This window comes from Stylophora pistillata, chromosome 1 (genome assembly GCF_964205215.1).
Source record: "Stylophora pistillata chromosome 1, jaStyPist1.2, whole genome shotgun sequence".
In the NCBI taxonomy this organism is placed as follows: Eukaryota; Metazoa; Cnidaria; class Anthozoa; order Scleractinia; family Pocilloporidae; genus Stylophora; species Stylophora pistillata.
Genome location: NC_142519.1, coordinates 25,895,301 through 25,916,920, shown reverse-complemented (window position 1 = coordinate 25,916,920; position 21,620 = coordinate 25,895,301). Strand labels below are relative to the sequence as shown.

At 38.2% G+C, this 21,620-nt stretch overlaps 1 protein-coding gene, 1 long non-coding RNA gene and 1 pseudogene across 5 annotated transcripts; 1 reads left to right on the top strand and 2 right to left on the bottom strand.

Moving 5' to 3' along the window:
• Positions 1-1,864: 1,864 nt before the first annotated feature.
• Positions 1,865-4,374, bottom strand: LOC148741832 (uncharacterized; annotated as a pseudogene).
• A 1,300-nt stretch (positions 4,375-5,674) lies between these two features.
• On the bottom strand, positions 5,675-21,097 carry LOC111345088 (uncharacterized). Of its 3 annotated transcripts, XM_088746873.1 has the most exons (11): positions 13,495-13,692; positions 12,262-12,421; positions 10,799-12,004; positions 10,222-10,499; positions 9,850-9,939; positions 9,536-9,655; positions 9,260-9,404; positions 8,859-8,991; positions 7,501-7,625; positions 6,892-7,008; positions 5,675-6,356 (listed from the first exon to the last, which is right to left on the bottom strand). In XM_088746873.1, the coding sequence occupies exons 3-11, from the start codon at positions 11,946-11,948 to the stop codon at positions 6,247-6,249; spliced, it is 2,268 nt and encodes a 755-aa protein (XP_088602999.1). In that variant the 5' UTR covers positions 11,949-12,004; positions 12,262-12,421; positions 13,495-13,692; the 3' UTR covers positions 5,675-6,246. The 3 variants fall into 3 exon arrangements, with proteins under 3 accessions (XP_088602999.1, XP_088602998.1, XP_088602997.1); XM_088746872.1 differs by lacking the exons at positions 12,262-12,421; positions 13,495-13,692 and adding an exon at positions 20,940-21,097; XM_088746871.1 differs by lacking the exon at positions 12,262-12,421 and having other exon boundaries at positions 13,495-13,693.
• On the top strand, positions 12,444-16,758 carry LOC148741831 (uncharacterized). Of its 2 annotated transcripts, none has more exons than XR_015995991.1 (3): positions 12,444-12,824; positions 15,282-15,569; positions 15,746-16,758. It is a non-coding gene; the product is annotated as an uncharacterized LOC148741831 (long non-coding RNA). The 2 variants fall into 2 exon arrangements; XR_015995990.1 differs by having other exon boundaries at positions 12,444-12,847.
• Positions 21,098-21,620: the final 523 nt, after the last annotated feature.

Genomic DNA, 21,620 nt, shown 5'->3' with positions numbered 1-21,620 from the left:
TTACCGCTTCAAAGTCGTCCAAAAATCGTCCGCCATTGCTGAAAACTTTTCCAGCCGAGCCCGCAAAAACATAATTATGACGTCAAAGGCTCATCAAACTTATCATGCTTTGTTCCCTGCACAGAGAATCACACATATTACTTTTTTGAGAACTGCTTCGTTGTCAGTCGGGAAATGTCGACTTTTTCAGACGATGAATTGTCCCAGAAATCATCTGAAGCTTCTGTGGATAGTTTTGCGCCGAGAAACGATGAATTTTTGCCGTGCGAATAAAGATAAACACAGAACGGCACGGACTCCCCATGTGGCTTTTGTGGTCGCATCGCTTTATCGTCTTCGAACTGTATTTTTGCTTGTTGTAAGGGATTTTCCTGATCGGGTGATTAGTAAAAATAGTTTTCGGCAATGACTAATTGTGTATCCGAAGGCGGATATTGGGAGTTTGTGAAAGCCATTTCTAAGCCATCAATGTGTTTTCCCCGATGCATTTGGTCATAGTTAATAGAGGGGTTCCCTCTATTAACTATGATTTGGTCAATGATCTCATTAACCCTTTCCTGCGTGTTTTTTACTATCGGTGCTTTGAGAGGTTTGAAGTGAGCTCTGTTGTTGAGTTGCACTTTGGCCTCTTTTGTTTTTTCGTCTTATTCATGATGACTATTGTTGTGTTGCTTCGGTGAGGTATAAAGAAGAGTTTGTTTCAACTCTTTTAGAGCCGTGACCTCATTGCGTTACAAAGTATTTTTTGGCTTAGATGCAGTCTGCAAGTAGCGTTATGACAATTTTCCAAGTAGCTCTGAAGGGCGATAGAAGACTGAACCGGTGGCATTCAGTTTCATATGAAACAGAAGTGGTTCTTTGTTTTGTCCGTGAAAGGTGTAACGGAGGCGCATTCGTCTTGCGAATAAATCTCGCAAAAGTTGGCCTGATTTTAAATTTGTTTGTCACGGGCGTTGGGATGAATTTGAGACCCTTTGATAGCACGCTGACTTGGCTGTCAGATGGTTGATAGTTTGACAGGTTTTTAAAGAAATTTTCATTTTCTCGGATTTTGGCTGCAAGCCTACATTTTAAAGTGTTTTTACGCTCTGTGTCTTAAGCTGTTTGTTCTGCTTTCGCTGATATTAAAGCCAGCTTTGTTTAGAGTCAGAGCACACAACTATATTTTTCATCTCTTTTGAATAAAAGTGAGCTCTTTGAGGTCAGAAATCTCAATCCTCAACTCGGCTATTTTATCATTCTTATTTACAATGTTCGCCGTGTACTTTCCTTTGTGTAAGGTATTCTGCCAGAGAGTTTGTTATAGGTGGATATTGATCAGCTCATACGTAAAGGTGACAAAATCCGTGGAGGTTCGTAGACTTCGCTTTCCGGCGTCGAGATCGTACTGAGGACGGTTTTTCTCGTCCCTTCTCTTCTTGAACAGTAGGCACTGAACCCGACAGAATTCTTCGCCTAGATCCTTCAAAGCAGAATCAATTAACTCTGTTCAAAGTACACAGATCTCTCGAAACAGTCCTCCGAGAAGTGTTCGGAGTAGATCACAAATATTTCTGTAGGATTCAAGTTTACTCGGCGAGGTCGCACAAATCGCATGGTTTTTCCCGCTCTGATCTATTTGCAAGGCTCCGATTGAGAGAAATACCTGCAGCATGGTCTGCACGGTTACTTCAGCATTGAATTACGCATTGATGCCCAGTCATTTTTGTTTAGTTTTTGTAAGAATAGAGTAAAGCACTCTGTTATGTTTGCTTGACATTTTGCCATGTGAGATTTTCGCGTTGAGCCTTTGACGTCACTTCCTCTGAGTCCTGCGATCAACTTCCGGAACATGATCAAATAATGGCGGACGCGAAATCGTGGATTTAACGGCCCGATAAAAGATATTTCTGGTGCTCGGTCTAAACTGAAATTTGGCAGAGTAGGTGAAGAAGACACACTGAACACGAAAAGGGAAAAAAAATGATGTACGAAAATTTTGATCTCAGGGGCACTTTAAGGACTGAGCTTTCGATTGTTCGGAAAATGTTTTCATGGTTTGTAAGCAAACTCATTACAGATGTTTCATTACTTTGATGCTCTTTCACACAACGTATTGATTTATTTTTTATAATGAGGAGAAATAACAAAACATGAGTATATGATAGTAACATATTATAACAAGAGGAGTCTCTTGTTAGACGAGATATTCCATTTAAATGTTATGTCTGATGACGTTAATTAGGCATTGCTTCTTATCAATATTAAAAACTAAAAAAGCAATAAGACTAATTGCTAAAAAACATCAAAACAATTTTATGCCTGAAGCTATATACGAGTTAAAGATATTCCAGACTTGTGTTGAATAAAGAAATAAATAGCGTCATGCGGTTTTTTGTCTAGAGTCGTTTGCCATAATTTGTCACAGAAGTGGAAAGGCTTGAAAGGAGTGAAGATATTGTAACGAGAAATAAAGCTATCATTTCGTTACTTGAAAATGACGAAAGTTCCTGTTACAGGTTCCGTGACCAAGAGAATTTAAATGGAGAGACAGAACGGGTGAAACTTAAATGCCCCCGTTTAACCAAAGTATGAGTGCTCCATTCAAACACTGAAAAGCCGACATTTTAAATGCTAAGAGAAGAAGAGGCTAGAGTAATTTGTCGATTTATTTTTGTGTATCGATAAAGACGTAGTTAAAATATTTCCCGGTAGAAAGGCTGAAACGTTTTATCACCTTTGTTTAAGTCATATACAAAAACCTGTAACGAAGATAGTAAATGTTGTGGTGCGTACGGTGGCTTGTAGGAGCCATCAGAAGTATCACCTGCCGTTTCTGACTGTGAATTAGTTCCAATCCAATATTTTGTTAGTTTTATCCTGATGAGGAGACGAGGCCGGTCGATTTATAAACTCAATTCTACAAGACAAGTTGCTGTGTGCTGCCCAATAGTTCTCTTATAAAACAGTGGACGGCAAGCCCAGTGTACCACTAGATAACTGGTTTTGTAACATCAAGTCGAACGGTCGGGTTCACCAATTGAATTGCAGTGTAATAAAGCGTGTACTTATGCCGAACAATCAATTTCAGGCATGTGAAAAAACAATCTTATTCGTGTTTGCCCGAGAATCACTTTACAGGAATAGAAGTTCGATCTGTTTGCTTACATTGTCCCGTTAATGTGATCGAGTAGATCCGAATACGACTCCAAAGCTTCGTCTGGGTTAATTGGATGTGTTAGATTTTCATCAGCCATTATCATCTCTGCTAAATCTTCAAAAAGTTTAAAGGAAGAGTCCGCTGTATTTTGACCACAAGACAATTGTTCTGCAATTTCTATGTCATCCAACGAGACATCATGAATATAATTTGTTCTGCCATTTAATTGCGGCAAAAAATATAGGACATCGGGTCGGCCCGAGACGGGGAATCATGGTTTGAAGGCTGTGGTCGTATTCTATGTAAATTCCACTACTCTGCATTTCGATGCAGTTCTTCCCTTATCAGTGGCATGAAGCAGAACTTAAGACACTCAACGTGAAGGCAATCATCGTAATTATATAGTCTTATCTCCCTCATATCCTTAAAATAGTTTATCTAAAGTCTGTGTTCAATTTTCTCAACATGCTCCACCAGGCCTCGATCCTGTGATTGGAAACGGAATGCCCATACATGAAACTTTTGTCCTCTTGGAACACGTCCGCGTGCCCTTCTCTAAAAAAGCGTTGAATAGCCGCAACGTAACAATTTTCAGTACCGCAGTCATCCCCTCTAACGATTCATGGTGTTCCTCCTATGCAACGAACAGTCTTTAAAAAGTACTTTGCTAAAAAACTTGGGTTGTTATTGGAATGATCTACCTCAAGCCACATGATGCGACGGCTAAAACCATCGATGGCATCGCGAATACAAAACCCAAAGGCTTAAGTTTATCATAGCCATCGATGTGCCAGAGGAAGTTTGGTCCGTTGGCGTGATATATGCGTCTTATCAAGCAGTTCTCTGAGCGTCTTTGTACACCATCAGGATCCAAAGTTTCATTAGAAGTCTCACTGTTTCTCTGTCAGCAACGAGTCCATGAGAAGAACAAATTCTCTGGTGCATTAACCGATAGCCAATTGAGCTGCCGCTTCCCCGTTGTAGTTCACTTTCGACTGCATGTACTATTTCATCCGGTGGACTTGGCTGATTCCTACGCGCGAGACCGCGCGATCGTAGAATTCTTTTTAACTGCCTCACACTGAGACAGATTTCATGGTACATAATAAGAAAGCAAAGACTTTCCGTATAATTCAAGCCCATCGCAAAATAAATCTCAATTGAACTATCGCGATCTCGAAATGTTCTCCTTCGCTCTAAGAAAGTATGGCCAACACACTACACTTTGGTGAAATACATAAAACAAGCCCGATCATTAATGCAATCAGAGCCATCGTTCACGTCACGTACTTGAATGTACGATTTAATAATGTCGTATTGAGCCTGAAAAAAGATAAGGATTAAAACGACATTTAACAAAATTAAAAGGAAATAAAGTTTATGTTCTCCAGTTTTATTTAGTCAGAAGGTTTCCAGAACAATCGTAGCATTTTAACTTGCTGAAGATTAAAAAAAGACGATCAAATCCTTATCTTGCCCGTTGTCGTCTTGAATGAAACACTGTGCCACGTGTGCACCGTCTGTGCAGATCGCCTTGCGCAGTGACGCTCGACAGTTATAAGTGTCGATGACAGTTTAAGTGTCGATCGACAGTTATAAGTGTCGATCATACATACATACATACATACATACATAGTTTATTTGGTAACGCAGGTTAGTTACTGGCAGCATTAAGCTGATGTGGACCTGCGATAAATCTCGCTTCTATCCAATTAAAGTAATTACAAAAACAGTAGAAAAATCCTGGCATAAATTAAAATATAAGTAGTGATTCAAACTGGTTTATAATCTTTGCATAAATTTCAATCGACAGTTATAAGTGTTGATCGACAGTTATAAGTGTCGATCGACACTTATAACTGTCAATCGACAGTTATTCACAGTCAGGAAAAAGGTGATACTTCTGATGGCCCCTACAAGCCACCGCAGGTGCACCAGTTTTGCATTTTGCATAATCCAGTAGCCACGTACATACATAAGGATCGACGTCGTTGAGATCACGTTTCGACCATCGCTTATGGCCCTACGGCTTTTCCGGCCCTGCTCGCGCATCGCGTTTAGCCCTTGTTTGGTCTATCATGTGTTTCTCATATGTAAACAGGATTAAATTCACTACCACAAATAATGGTAATCCTCTAGCTCTTGCCATCGTAAAAGTGCAAACGGTAGTTACAGATAAAGTAATAAAAGGTTGCGTGATGTGTGCGTCGCTCACAATCGGTCACGCAAGATTGACCGAGCAGAATGAGAACAAAAACATGCTATTACAATGCAAAACTGAGAGTTAACAAGGTAAAAAAAGTAACAGTTAATTCCTACTACACTGTTGTTTTTTCTATTCAGTTCTTGCTCAGTCTAAAGTTGTATTTTATGTACCAAATTATGAACAATCAAAAGAGCACGACTCTTAAGTGGAAAAGTGGCATGGCGGTCATTAAGTTTGTTTGAACTCTTTCCGTTCGGCTCTTTGAAAAGAAAATTCAGGAAGAACAGAGGTCGAAATTTCAAACATTTGAAACAATTCATAAAGACTCATTATAATAAATTACGAATTTTATTTACAATGGCATTTTAAAATGAATTTACTCAGGGCTGAAGAAAATACTGCGTTATAAAATAATAATAATAATAATAATAATAATAATAATTATGATGGATTACTAGAGCTCCACTTTAACTAAGAATCCAGTGGCACTCTACAAATATTAAATAATTAACATATGCGTATATAGTTTAGATTATCATTAAAGAAAAGAACAATCTAAATAGGTACAATATTAAAAAAATTGAAAACAACAATCCTTATCACAGACAAAATTAAAAACTGTATCTTAGTTATGAATTTGTTATGTTGAGTTCTTCTAAATTACAAGTGATTGTCACATAGAACTACAAGTTATAGTTCAAACGAATAGGAATTTGATATTAGATACATATGACAGATTCCTGAGGCTCAGTTGGAGTACTGCCTTACACCTCCTCCCAATCCTATCGTAATCGCTTGATTGATAATAATTATCCTCTTCCCACCAGCTGAAGCGAGATGGTCTTATTGTTGTGGTGACCTCTGGATAGGAGATGTCATAATCATGGCACTTCACTGAAATTCATGCTCTTAGATTTGCAAGTGCTGCCAGTAAAATCAAGCCAAGCATTAGAAATTCTTTCATGCCGTTGATGGGTGTTCCACTTGTTGTAGGTGTGAGTCCATCAGAAACTAAAAAAAAAAAGCATAATTACATTGGGTCCGCCACTTTTCTGTTACCACTTAGGCTTCTTCATAATCCGCATGTTTGGATCTATGTGCAGAGTATTTGAAAAGCAGATCCAAAATGATATATATGTAACCTTTCAACTTCAAAAATTTATTTAGCATTTAACTTCTCATTGCAACATTTCTATATCATTCAGCAAACAGCATAATTAACAGACAGATTCATCAGAAGGGAAGGTTGAAGGTGTTATAAAACAGCAGTTGGACAAGGGAGGGATGATAAAGAATCTGACTGAATTGTTGAGGGTACAATTAGATGATGAGGGGGATACTCTGGAGTAAAACATTCTCATTTAGAACGTTATTATACATCATGACTGCGTTAACCTCGGTTTTGGCAGATAAAGTGAGAGAAGGGCATCTGGTGTTTGGTTCTCTTGTAAGATCAACCACTGTTTCCTTCTAGCTGGGGCCCCATGCTTTATCAGAGTAGTTTCTTGAGTGGTTTAGTTAAAGGTAAATCATTGATGTTGCTTACCCGTAGGGTTACTTGTGGAGACGTAGCAACTCTTTGCTGGCCGAAATTCTCCTAGTTTTGCTGGAGAGCGTTCCATAATGAAGTCAAAAGTTTGGGATGGTTCACTGACTTGCCTCTCTATAATTAATGAAGAAAAGAAAAATTATTAATTCTTTTAAACATGAACCTCATTATACCTTCAACAATCTTTTAAACTTTTCTCCATTCAGGCGTCTTTCAGAAACAATCAGCTCCCTAGGGTTATTAGTGAACATTTTCTCAAGACCTTTAACCCTGTAACGCCCATGAGAGACCAAGAGATAATTTCTTCTTACAATATCAAGCACGCAAGCAGTATTGAGAATATAAAAATTAGGATCAGTAATAAGGGGATTATTAGTTAATCCAATACAAAATTCTCTGAACTAACAATATAAGAATTGCATTGCGGACAGTAACGAGAATTACAAGCGAGATCTTGCGTGTGAAAGGGTTGATCAAGATGTAGCAAACGTATCATGGATGATGTATGCGTTAGAATATGACAGGTAAGAAGAACGAACGGACTCAGAAGAAATTCAAAGGCAACAGGGAAATATATTCAATCAAAAGTCTCACTGAAGTACTTACCATTTCCAATGATCCCAAATTTGACTGTGACACAGTCTTGAACTTCACTGCCCTCTGTTCGGATATAAAACAACCGCCATGATGGGATTTTAAGTACAGCGCTAATTGTCTTTGTGAAGGTCACTCTGAAGAAAAAGCAAAGGAAACCTTTCAGTTCACTTCTTTCCTGCTGAATGGGACAAAGTCTGTGTTGTTTAGTCTAAAACTAGGATGTGACTTTTTTTTTTTTTGATTGCGTTGTCATTGTTTAGGTTTTCTTGCTTTTGGACACCCTGTGTCCTCGTACATAATTCTGTTTCTTGGTCACATGACCAAAATGCCATAGTTTCTCGCACGTGTCTTTGAAGGGTGCATTAAAATTGTTCGGGAAAGCGTCTTATTCGACTTCATATGGTACAGAATGTGAGTAAATTTCCGTCCTTAGTTTTTCTTTAGTTATCCTTTATATTTATTTTGTCATTTAATTTATTTTCCCTAGTTTTCACCACTCTATGACCTTTTGACCCAAACCAATTTCGTGATTCGCAAGTGATAAGGTATTATTTGTCGAAACGCCTAGTTTTACCGTGCATACTCATCATGTGTTATTCAGTGTTGTTATTCAATATATGTGTTATTCAATAATGTTCCTTATAACCTTAGATCTGGGCGTGAAAAGTCCGTTCGCCAGGAGGCAAGAACCAAGTTAGCTAATGTCTTTATAACTTTTAGATTTTTAGATTAATTATTACGTTGACTATACATTACTATACTTTAATTATATTTCACAATTTTGTAAATGATACTTATCAATAAAGATTTAGAAATGCAAAGACAAGCAAAAACCAACGATAAAAACCGACGTTTCGGTGTCATCATGACGCCCTTGTCAAGGAGAAATAAAAATTACAAAGTTTGCGACAAGATGTAACACTAAATTAGCATAAATATGTTAGGAGCTAATTATACAAATACTTTTGCGCGAATTGAATCGCTTTGCACGTTCAGAGTGGGTTTTCGGTCTCTGATGAAAAGCATTTCGTTCACTAAACAATCTAACTTGTTACTACACTTTTTCAGAATGCTAAAACGTTTCAGTAAGTCTTTCGGGACTTCGCTGTGCCGTTCGTGGTAATGTTTATACATTGAAGATGCCTTTCGTTTATGTCCATCCACGCGTGTGTGTAAGTGTCCGCGTGTATAGCCCACATAACCGCTTGATAATTCAGTTTGAACATAGTTTCAACTGCAAAGAGTGGATTAAACGATATCTATTTTTTATTATTTATTTATAAATACATAGAAAGAAAAAAAACCTTTGATTTATCACTGAGCTGAGGATGTTTGGTATTTAATCCCAAAGCATACTTTCGCCTTACTTGGAAAATGTAGCTCCCTTGACGTACTTCAGTGTTTTCTCAATGTACAACGAAGGAACTGGTGTAATGGAAGCACAAGCCAAGCGGGCAGCGCCAGCGTTTTCTGCATGCACCACAACTCCACGACCAATAACTATCAATGAAATATATACCGTACTAGTTAAGAGATCGTTTTTGTTATTTGAGGCGTTCCTCATTGAATATAGTTTTTCGGACAGAAGGCGAAGAGGTTGAAGACGCACTATAAAGGGAAAACCAGTTTCGCGTTCTCACGCTTTAATTTGTTCAGTTTCTGAAACAGAAAAACTAAAATCGATAGAATTTTGCCAGGTTTGACTCATGCTGATTTGATAATTCAAAGCCAAGTATCCTTTTAAATTGTAACAAGTATGGTTTCTTACCTGACATTTCTCCAAATAAGGGAAGGTCAGGATCGGTGTAGAAACTCTTTCCTGTTCCAACGTTCAGCATCGCATGTTTGCCGGAAAGGTCGCCGACTTCACACCTCAGCATATTACTAGAGAAGCATGTTGACTTGTAAGTTCCCTGGAAAATGGGAAAGAAGAAGAAAATACTTTATTACTTGAGTACTGATTTCGGAACTATTTAACAACTAAGTGAACTTCTGATCTGAGATGCTACCGTTTAGAAATGCTGTCTTTGACAAATATACTTACTTTCAAATCTACTTCATAGGGGTTGTAATGTCCTCCCAGACTTTTACACCTTTCACCCATGGGTGCATAAGTGTCACCCCCTTCAGGGTTTACATGGACGTGCCACTTGTGATTCAGGCTCTGATTAGTAAAAGAAAGAACCAGTCATGCTATCGTTAATAAAAAATTTGAGCCTTGATAACATTTCAGCATTGCAGCTGCAATTTGAAATTCCTTCAAGTCATTGTTCTTAAAAATCAGGGAAATAAGTTGGTTGCATTGTGAATACTCATCAGCGAATGAATCAAATGATATCTGTATGTATCAAGACATACCTTTTGGCTGGAGTTTGAAACGTATTTGAGATCAACGTAAATTGAGGTTTCCTCTGGCATCTTAGTGTTGTCATTCTCCTTGTATTGGATCTGAATGGAAGCAATGGAAGTTGTGCTTGTTATTAATGGGATAAAACCGAGATTTGTAAAAATGATAGGCTGACAGCATTCAATGAAACAACCGTTTGTGAAATGTCTGATTGGCTGTTCTTTCCATGTGAACTGGTTCCTGGATAGCATGCAGTTTTATTATAGACATAGGAGGATAGACTAGGATACTAGTGCCGTCGTATTCTCTTGCTAAAAATGAGAGTGAAGAGCCGCAAAAATGATTCTTAAATATTTATAATTTTTTTTGAAGAAATGACTTACCAATAGAATGTATCCCTTAAGAGTAGGTCCTGTGAAAGTTATCTTTGTTTTCATTGCAAACATGTTGTCCCCTTCCATTACCTGGCGCACATCGGCACACACCCATCTCAAGCCTCCCATCGTCTTCATTTTGTGGATTACAATAGAACGGCCGTGGATGCTGTTTTTCCCAAATAATGGCAGATTGTAATCAATGTGCTCTCCTATGTAACTAGTCAAGTTTAATAGCGATCCGTATTTTCCACTCAGGTCTCCGATCTCGTATTCATCATTAGTGCCTAGGAGTTAGGTTTGTGGAGAAAGAAAATTGATGAGTGTGTTTTGTGGGTGGTTAGGATATTGTCTATTACAAAAATACAAAAAAGTGACAAAACAGAAGGAACGTTGTAGACCTTAAGGAAGCAATATTTTGGCAGTTACCAAACAATCGAGTATAATGAGATACACTGAAATTCGAAAGTTATTGTTAAGACATAGCTGGAGATTGTGGTAACGTGAACACAATATGGTGGCGGGTAGCAGGGTAATTACCGCGATAAACATGCTGAAGTATAGAATGAGTCGAAATAAAACATACCAATTCCTGGAGGCGGACTGGAACTAGTATTAATACCAAAGGGATTCCAGTGGCCACCCAGGTATCCTCCAGCACAAGATTCCATACCGGTGTACTGCATCTGCCATGGACTGGGATAGTTGTGCACGTGATATCCCTGGGACTCTTTTCTCAGACCAGTAAGGTTGACTTCTGTTATAGAAGGATCAAAAGGAGACGGCTGAGTAATCCTAAGGTATCCTCCCACACCATCATGGATGTTTGGATCGAACGAAGCTCTGACAACCTTTGGTTTCACTTTCATGATTTTGGCGCAGGCGAAAGGCTTCAGCGTGTCATTACTGGAGAACAAGGCAATTACTTTACCGATAACACCTTTAGCACCACTAAGGGGAAGGTTGGAATCTACAAGGGCAGCCTTCGTTTTGGATTGGTTTTTCGTCGCCATAGATAGTGTGATGTTGCCATGTTTGGACGTCAAATCGCCAATGGAGCAATTATTCTGCATCATCTGGCTGCAGTTGCTGTTATCTGTGCCATAAGGGTTAAATGTGGCGCTTATCGTTCCACAAGAAGCTGAATCTTGAATTTTCCAAGTAAATACCTCTTCGGATGTGGCGTCATTGACGTAGAAAAGATTGACAAAGACATTGGTGTCCGAGTTTGCATCTGCTTGTCTAAAGTACACAACACCCGCTACAGGAGCCTTGAAAGCAGCTACAGCTGTTAACATGGGCCTTGTTGGGGTAATGAGAGCGCATGCTTTGGGTGTTTCGCCGCTGTATAACACAAGTGTCCTACCCATGATGCTGTGTGGACCTTTTATTGGAATGATCAAACTCAGGTTTATGAAATTTTGCTGTGTTGAATCAGGGTCAAGATTTCCAAGTAATCCCGTCAGGTCTCCAATTGCGCATGCTCCAAACCTTGTTGGACTTTGTACACTGCACGAACCGTTGTAGTCTCCGGCTTCCATGGCCATACTAGGATCGAAAACAGCTCCCACTGCAGATCCACTGCAGCTCATAGCCGCATTACCGTCGTAGATCATAGGCAGTTCATGAATGCGCCATGCTAGAGTCTCGTCAATGCCTGTTAAGTTAACCGTGACACTTGTGGAGCCATCATATTGTGATGGTGAAAATATCACGTAACCTTTTATTCCGCTCATACTGAAAACCGCTTTAAGCTGGTGTTCAGAGGCCACTGCAGACTGAAGGAGACATCCTGTAAAGCAAATAGTATTTAAATTAATCTAGTACACTAATCAACAATGTTTGCATTTTGTGTGTTGAATATCTTTCAGTTATGCTTGGGTTTCGTCTGGATTCTACCTATGTATTTTTAACATGCCAAAATAACGCTAATTTCTAACTCAAAAACATGGTCAAATCTATGAAGTTAGAAAAGGCTTGGAAAAGAAGAAGCGTGTTGTTGACTACTAGTCCTTTTTCTGTCATAGAAACTCATACATCTGCACATACTTTTTTTTTAAGGATGTTGTTAGTCGTAAGTATCGTTTACCGAAAGACCCAAATTCATAGATGCTGACTGATCATGCTGAACGGTTTGTTGTTTGTCAACGAAGAAACTGGCTTTGTGGTGCGCGATCATCACGCGGCCTCGTCTGATTTAAGTTCATCCCTGCACGTGAAATAGAGGTGAAAGGTAGAGGGTAATGAGTTATCGTTGTCGGTCCGTGGGGGAGAAATAGTTGTTGTCAATATTGTTTCTGTATTTTGAATAATGAGTGTTCCATAGTGGGGGGTCTATGGCTTCCAAAAGAAGTTTCAGGAAAAAAAAAACTATTTCGTGACAGATAATTAATCAGTTAATAGTGTCGTGTCTGATCTTGTCCTTTTAGCAAGAGAAATGTAAAGAATGATTTTGTAGTTAATAGATAGACGTATGTAACTAAATGGTTAGTAGATATGAATTGATGAGTTAATAAATAGATAAATGAGCCCCAAATAGACGAGGAAGGACGACCAACAATTTTTATGACCACCAATAATCATGCTTAAGTCTGCCAATTACAAGATATAAGGTAATTTAGAGAACGTGTATCAGGTAAGACTATGATCAATCGCACCACTGATTAGTTTATTAGAACTCGACTTGAAGGAGTCAATAAATGGGAACCATTCTAAAATATCGAACAAACGAAAGTTATTCGCCTTTACAGACTCTATCTTGAATTTTTTCCTGTGGAAGGAAGACGTAGTCCGGCCATAAAACTCTCATGAACATGATAAAGTCTGCTCGATCCGAAGGAGTGTTGTAATTGATTAGAGATTGATTGAAACATCTCGAGCATCTAGATTATATTCAAATTAGAGAAAAAAAGAATAGTGGAGCTCCTCAACTGCAAACGTTTCCGGTCAGCTTCCCCGATCTTAAGGGAAAGAAATTCCTATGAATGGAATTCAAATGAAGAAAGCATAGCAGTGAGAACCTATACCTATTTCTTAAATTAAACCCTTTTTGGATCCCAAATTGGTCAAAGGCTAGTGTTGGTGAATATTCTGTCGTTCCGCCCTACGCTCTGCTAACTTCCCGTCTTTTTTGTCTTTCGACAAGTTGAGACAAGAACACGCTGGTTACCGAGACAGCATAACCACAGAAAAGCAGAGGAAAATTGGAAAAAATCAAACAAAAAAAAAACGTGTCCACCATTGAGTAAAAAGAGAATAAATTTGATGATAAGGTGCACTCACCAGTGGACAAAAGTAGGATCAGATACGTCGTTATCAGTGTAGAAGGCATAGTTGAACTCAAAAGGGGTTTGTGGTACATTGAAGTTACAAACTTAGTCTGCAGGTTCATCACCTTTTGCTTCCTCAAATTAACTGCCTTTGACATGACAGTGTGCACTACTTTTGAGTCGTTTGCTAATTATTATTTCAGATCGAACAAAGCTGGGAAATTTATTACCCTGAGCGGTAATTTTCTTACAAAAGGAAATTACCATTTAAGACAGTCAAAGCAGTTACGTCATACGGCTTTTTTTAGCGCATTTATTTTTCGGGCAATGCTGAAGCTGAATTACGTTAGTGAAACAAAATTAATAGGCTCTCCATTCCAATATCGTTTGGGATGAAAAAAACAAAGAAGAAACAAACACGCAATCTAGTAATTCTTACCATTTGTTGCTACTTCGGAAATGGTTTTTTCTCTTAGAGTAAAACGTTAAACAGCTCGCAGAATTACTGAAGGAAGCGACAGGGTGCCTCTATATTAGCATAGAGTAGAGAAGAAAATGATTTGGTTGTCAATTGTTTTTATTTCCTCCCTAAGAAGAAAAGTGAGTTGAGTTGGCACTGGATTATGTCATGTTGGTTCTTCAAAATATAATTTGTGGTCGTTTGATTGTTTTCTAAGAAAGTGCAGCAAATTCCTGGAAACTTCTAGGGGAGATCAAAGTTGTACATTTGCTTCTTGTTTGTGTAAAATACACTGATTTATAAAGGTAGAACTATCTTAGGTAACAATGTTAGTGAAAATTTTGAACTCCACCTGATTTTCATGCTGCTCTAATTAAATCTCACGTGGACTAAAATCGGATCACGTTATTTGTGCACTAAATCGAGTGCTGCATGAATGACCCTGGGGGCTGAGGTAAACGAAATGAGAGAATTGAAATCTGTGTCGCGTATGAAACTTAAAAAAGCTATGACAATGCACATATTGATTGAAAGTTTCCCGTATTGACTTTTAATAGACTTTAGATGGACATCCTTCATTTCTTAAGGAAGTAATCTTTTTCGTCAAGATTGCAGACGAGAGTCAGTATGACCGCAAATGTAACGCTTCATTTCACGTTCCAACTCAGCCAAGAAAATAGTGAAAACTGTGATAAGCTACCGCCATGGAATAGTTATCTGATAGGGTTTCAACATTCTTATATGAGAAAAACCTTGAGATTTAAGCAACCGAATAAATTACCCAGCAAACTTGATAAAAAAAAAAGACTGACTAACCATTTGCACCAACTAAGCAGTATTAACCCAAGCACTCTACAGAACTAAAATATTTGCGCAGTATTTGAAGCATTGTGAAAGTATCACTTAATCTTGTAGCAAAGTGCCCAGGGATATAAAAATGAGTGTTAAAATCGAAGGAAAATAAAGACACAGACTGTCAAGTAAATCACGTTATAGGGTTTGTTTTTTAACTCTAATAGGGCAAAGTCCAATATTCACGAAAACTATAAGCAAATAAGCCTCCGGCAATGAACAAACGACAGATCATGTTTTATTTTTACTTCTCTTTAATTAGCCTATTCAGCAAATTCCGCTTTCCTGCAGCTTCTTTGAATTGAAAGCGGTCCAATGTTTAAAGTATCACCCAATTGGAAATGCCGATTTATGACATTTGAAGGGCTTGACGCAAATGAGAGAATTAATTTCTGAGCATATTCATTTTGTCAATTAGAGAGATTTTTCCAGTTTCAATGTTTTTCACCGAAACTTTTTCTTTTCTTTTTTTTTTTTTTTTTTAATAGATCAGTCCGTCTCTAGAAACAGCCCATCAATATTCATCGAAACACCACTATTCCAGGAGTGAGTTCCCAAAGACACGGCTTTCATTTCGGTTTGAGGAGCGTTCAACTGAATTTTATGTCGGCAGTAAACAAGTCCCTCGGGAGTTCGCGTGATCGTCCCCTTAAATCGGGCCTACTTGAAGCCACTCTTTGAACCACAAGCAAGCCTAGAAAGTTGACAAGAGTTCTTGCTTCGTCTACGCCAAGTAAGGGTGAAATACGAAGCGTTTCGTAGGGCCAGGTCTGCAGGTTTGCGATTTAATTTTTTACCATGGTAAACGTGCTCCAATTCTATGTTAAACATTAAAAAACTGAATTTCAAGGCTATCTTTCATATTTATGCCTGAAGCTATGTATGAATTAAAAATATTCTAGAGTTGTGTCAAATAAAGAAATAAATAATGTCATGTGGTTTTTTTTTCTAGAGCCGTTTGCTGTAATTTGTCACAGAAATGGAAAGGCTTGAAGGAGGGAAGATATTGTAACGAGAAAGAGAGCTATCATTTCGTTTCTCGAAAAATGACGAAAGCTCCTGGTACAGGTTTCGTGAGCAAGAGAATTTAAATGGAGAGACAGAGAGAACGAGTGACACTTAAATGCTCCCGTTTAACCAAAGTATGAGTGCCCCATTCAAACAATGAAAGGCCGACATTTTAAATTTCTAGAGAACAAGAGTCCAGAATAATTTGTCGATTTATTTTTGTGTATAAATGAAATTATCATATACAAAAACCTCTAACGAGGATAGTAAATATTGTGGTGCGCCAGTTTTGCATTTTGCACAATCCATTAGCCAGGTACATAGGGCTCGTTGTTGTTGTTGTTGTGATCACGTTTTGACCACTTATTGCTCCTATTCACAACCTTTGATGATCAGACGATTTAGATATAGCACCGAGCGATCCACTTTTAGTGATGAAAAGAGAATGCCAAGGAATTTCTATAGCCGTAATCTTTCCATTGAGAATTTCTCCTTGCTTAGAAACACAATCATTTCAATCACGGGCATTTTAGAATTACATTTAGGCTACTACTCGACAAATTTTACTAATTGTGAGTAAACTCAATTCTTAGAATTGAACTTGGTCTAGTTACATACCTGTCACCAATTTGGCTGATGATTATGTAGTTTAATACAGAGGTTTGAATAGCCGAAAACGATTTCCCTTTTGAGTTTTAATTTCAGCAAAAAGTGGGCAATTGTGTATTTTTTTGCCAACATTTTCTAATAGCCAGTCTGCATCTCTTGAAATGCTTCTGCGTTTTTTTTTATCTTTTTTTTTTTTTTTTTGCCTTTATGTCATGCTCTTTAACTAATTCTGGGTATCTGTAAACCGCCACGAAAAAGAGACTACTGTGAGTTATCTTTGGTTCTTATCTTTGGTTCTACTACAGAAGTATGAACGAGTTTGATTAATGAGACCATTAAATCTCCGCAATCAAATCTATGAGGCTAATTTAAGAGTTTAGCTGTGTTGGCGTTGAGCAAGAGATTACCTGGTTATATTTTGGATCCTTCTGATGGAAAAAAAAGTAGTATTCATCTATAATCAGTTACTAACGCTAACAGGGAGATGCTCACCTGTGTAAAATAGGACGGTTATGAACATAGGAGCCAGTGTAACCATGGTTACGCATTAACTTCTCACTCCCAGTTATTGCTACCTCGTCTCTATGAATAACGTCAAAGATTGTGTGCATATGGAACCTTGTGCACTCGAAACATCAACGAACCTCGTTATTTGCTACCCAGATAAATAAATATTTTTTATTTATATTGACTGGGTGGGAGAGTAGGACTTACAGCGAGGTCCACTCTCCATGACAGAGAGCCAACTCGGTCAATTCGCACCTCGCTCAGGGCAATACGGCTTTTCCGGCCCTGCTCGCGCATCTCGTTTAGCCCTCGTAGGTGGATTTTTCTCCAGTGGTATTCTACAAACGTGTGCGGGGGCCACACAAGTCATGATACAGACAACTTATGCTTTCTACCAGGTTCCTGACTCTAGGCTAACATTTATTCAACTTCCAAGTAAATGTCTGGGCGAGGGATTTTTTTCTCCTATTATATGAATAAGGATAAATTACTCTTTTGCACTATTCTGAATACATCCGTTATAAAACCGCATAGCTAGGATGCGGTTTACCCAACGTAAGTATCACCGTTTTAATACTTTCATAACACGGAAACAAATTTTATGGTGTTTGCATGACCGCGCCCATGTTCGCAGCTCGAGCACCGGAATATGGTCCACTCAATGTGAAAAACACCGGAAATGGTTTCGCATAACTGAATGAGGCAAGGAAACTAGAGGGATAAATCGTTCCTATTTTTTGCGGGAGGCAAATGTGCCTCAAATCATTGACAAAAGAAAAATACATATGAAACACATAAGTCTCGTAAATCAAATAAAATGATGAGATTATACGCTTCACGAATTGTTCTTTTGACTGACGTCACTGTTTCGCGATCACGTTTTTGGATTTCCGACTGTCGTCTAAGTCGGCACGAAAGAAGTCTCCTCTTTTACGCAATCAGTCTTTTGAACAACCGGCTAGCATGCTGACTACAAATGCTTAAAAATTTTAAATGTAACGATATTTTCTGTAACAAAATGTTAGAGTCGGTTTGGTTGCCTTGCTATCCTTGTGAAGCTATGCTCGTGTTTAGTGGATTGTGTCTCGATCATGCACGCTACTCATGTCATCCAAGAATTGTTCATCGATGTCAAAATTGGCCGCATTCTGCGAGTTTATTTGACCAATGTAGCACGTTTGACCGTTTTTTCTTTTTTCAAAGGAGGTGAAGGAAAGTGGGTCAGCTTTGTTAAAAATAAAATATACGCAAAAGCGTCGTAATTATTTTCCGCATATTCACGAATATTTATATGGTAGGCCAAGTTGGTACCTGGTTTGATCGATCAATTTCAATGATTTGAATTAAGAAATAGTTAAATTTACCCATGCATTAGATCACTTTGCGTTCTATCTATTGATGAATCGAAAACTTGCTTCAGCTCTCTACTTCGCTTGAGGGTTCGAAAATATCACTTACTATTAGTCAGGGTTGTTGTCGATTTTACTCAGTTCAATTTTCATTGAAGTTGTAAAAGCTTGAACGGAGTTCAGGAATCTAGATCGATCAATTCTCAAAGGTTATGATTCACATAGCTGGAAAAAAACAAAAACTAACTGGAAAATATAAAGTGAAACGCGATTGAGGAAATTTGCAGAAACGGAAGCTAAAAAAAAATTCGGAATTCGACGGGGTTTAATTTGGGCCCGCGTGAAGCGTTCATGAACATACATCTAGCCATAACTGATAAAACGGTTTAATTCTGAATGTGTACACTGTTGTATCTTTCAGATATGCATTGAATACTTGGATAATAAACGAGAACTGTTATTTTAAAAAAAATTCCAGTGGATCTGAACACTGTACCAACACAGGATACCAAAGTTGCATTTGTATCCAACATATGATATATTACATACAAACATAACTAAGGCCAGTCTTATACAATGCTGATATACAGTGCCAAAAAATTACATTGTACGCCTGAAAGACCTGGGTTGTCGGATACGAAACTATGGCATTACGTTGGCAATTTGTTTATTTGCTGTTCTAGCGTTACCCTATTTGTGTTAACATATCAGTTTCGCTCTGAGGAAGAGCTAACGCTGGAAACGTGTTTACAGGAAACACACATCAGGTGATTTAAAATGGTGACGTACCCTGATTGACATCTTTCATTAGTTTGTTCAAAATAACTGATCGTGCGTGAGGATACAAATTAGCAGCGAGGTTTTAATGATGAAAGAACAGCAATTTTGGTGATTGTTGTTTATTTTTAATTGGTAATTATTTCGTCGTATTGGTTCTAAGACTTTTCCCATTATTTTCCTGCTTTGTCGTCGACCTTTTAGTCGAAAGTGTCACAAAAAGTATTGAGTAAAGTGTATGAAAGGAAAGAATGCCTCAAGGTCCTCTTAAGAGCCCCTTTGTCACAGGCCGAGCATCAATATATGATAATTATTTGCAGTTTCTTATCTAAAAGCAGTTTATGAACCGTAACATGTTGTGCGTTGATCAATTCAATCATCCCATCCTCGCTTTTTTAAGCGAAAACTTCATTTGGCCGAATGAAATTCTGACAGCCTTAAAAGTCTTAGCCCTTTTCATTGTGCACATACCGTTTCCACTGAAAGACCGAAGAAAAGGTGATAGTTAACAGTCGAACTTGAAAGCTTAGTTTGTAAGTCACCAGAATTTTCAGGTGCATTACTTTTCTTTAACGTATGTGATGTTTTTTTCTAGCATCAGCATCCGCAAAGGTGATTTGTTAGGAAAGAGGCCTATGTTTGTATCTGTATATTCCTTTGGTACAACTTGATGTGAACCAAATGGTTGTGTGCAGGTGGAGGAGTTCATTTCCAGCCCGTTGAGAATTCTCTCCTGACTTAGTACTTATAAAAAAAACCAGATCGTTGATGATAATAAAGAAGAACTCTTTGCAGGGATCACGATTGATCTCTGAAGAGTTTCGTTACAAGGAATTGAAGAAGTATTTAATATGTAACAATGATTTATTATGACCGTTAGGCAAAACGAAAGACTCTGTTTGAAGCAACTACGTCAATTATGCTCAGGCTGTCTATTCAAACCGCGAGGTTTGATAAACTTCAATTGTCAGGAAAAGGGCCCCAAGCCTGATAATTTTCTGTTTTTTTTTTCCTGGTTGTAATCAGTAGACTTCAAGATTTCCTTTTGTAATTTGCTTAAATAAATTTCCAGGTCGAGACTAGCATTGCCATGATCTCTGTCAATCATGATAACTTAATTTTTCAGATAAAGTTTTCGGTTGTTACTTGCGTAACGTTATCAGGGATTTGCGTCAGCCTTTGATCGATTTCCCCTTATCCCAAACACCTCGTTTAAGAAAAAACCACACAGTTTTGATGTTGGCTCGCTCTTTTTTGTGCCAGTGTTAGGGTTTTTTTCTTATTGCGTAACCAATTCTGCATTCGTCATACCTCAGCGTTTATTCTCGTTTCGCAACAGGCGGTAGTGACTTTTTTATCAAACTTTTTCAATTACATATCCATTTTACTGAGGTTTAGGGGATTTTGATAATGTTAAAGTTTATGTTGGATGGTTGGACAGGATGCCCAAAAGGAAAAAAGTAAAAAATTGAATTGCCTTTTTCTTCGAACATTTCCCTTTCGCCATATTGCGCCTTCCGAAACTCCTGCTGTCTCGTTGACCTTTTCAACTTAAATCCTTCACCCTTAAACTTTCAACCACTATCTAACTTTTCAGCTATCATTACATAATTATAGTATTTAAAGCTTTTTCACACATATAGTGTGCAACAGCCGATCAGAATTAAGAGGGAAGACACAGAACAGATGATAATTCAAAGAAACCGCGTAGGGAAAACTGCTTGAAGCGCGGAAAACGCGAATGATGAAGTTATGACCGGTTTTATCTTTGCCATTGTTTCGCTGAAATCCGTGCGACAAATTCGTGATTAGAGCTTGCGTTAGCTACGATTAAGGGTTTGTAAATGGTTTTGATGGTTTAAGAAGATAGCTCCTAAACCTTGGTTGGAGGCTTACCTGTGTAAAGGAGGATGATGAAATATTGGGTGATGGATATAGCAGACATACTGGAGGACGCGCCCATGGTTCACTTCTTGTGCTAAGCAGGTTCAATCTCAATTCGATCAGCGAATCAAACTGAATTTGTCAAACAAGCGGGTACTGCTTATATACTTGTCTCTCATTGAGTCAGCTTAATTAATCTTCAGGAGAGTTTACCACGCACCTTCTTTGCTATTCGTTGCTTTAGGGAACATTTGTCAATGAAAAAAACCTTAGACGTCAATCAACTCGTTTCCGAAATTGACGTCATTGAGTGTAGGATGGAGTTCATTTTGCGAAAGCAAACACAGCCATTAGTGCCTTCCCGTACACGATCTCATCAACGAGGAAAAAACAAACTTAACTTAGGGTTATTTGATTGTTTCTTGATGGATTAAATCCCTAACAATATCTAGAACCCAGAAAGACGAAACGAGAAATCACTGGCCAAAGCAAATGAAAAAGAGGCTCAAAGGCTTCAATCGCTAGTCCCTTTAATTAATCATCCAGGGTGATCGAATTGCCCAATTTCCTTTTTTTTTTTTTGTGGGGGGGGGGGGGGTAAATTCTAAGCAAGACGAATTAATCGATAGGTTCAGATCAGTTCTTAAAGTTGAAGATGTTTATTTAACAGCCACGAAAGTCAGTGTTACCATC

Bases quoted from the DNA above. Each gene is read 5' to 3' on its own strand.
- LOC111345088 (XM_088746871.1), bottom strand. From the start codon at position 13,639: ATGTCAAAGGCAGTTAATTTGAGGAAGCAAAAGGTGATGAACCTGCAG. The intron at 10,500-10,798 runs GTATGTTTTATT...CCTAACTCCTAG, and splicing joins CAGTCCGCCTCCAGGAATTG to GCACTAATGATGAATACGAG. The intron at 6,357-6,891 runs GTAAGCAACATC...TTTTTTTTTTAG, and splicing joins CTCCACAAGTAACCCTACGG to TTTCTGATGGACTCACACCT.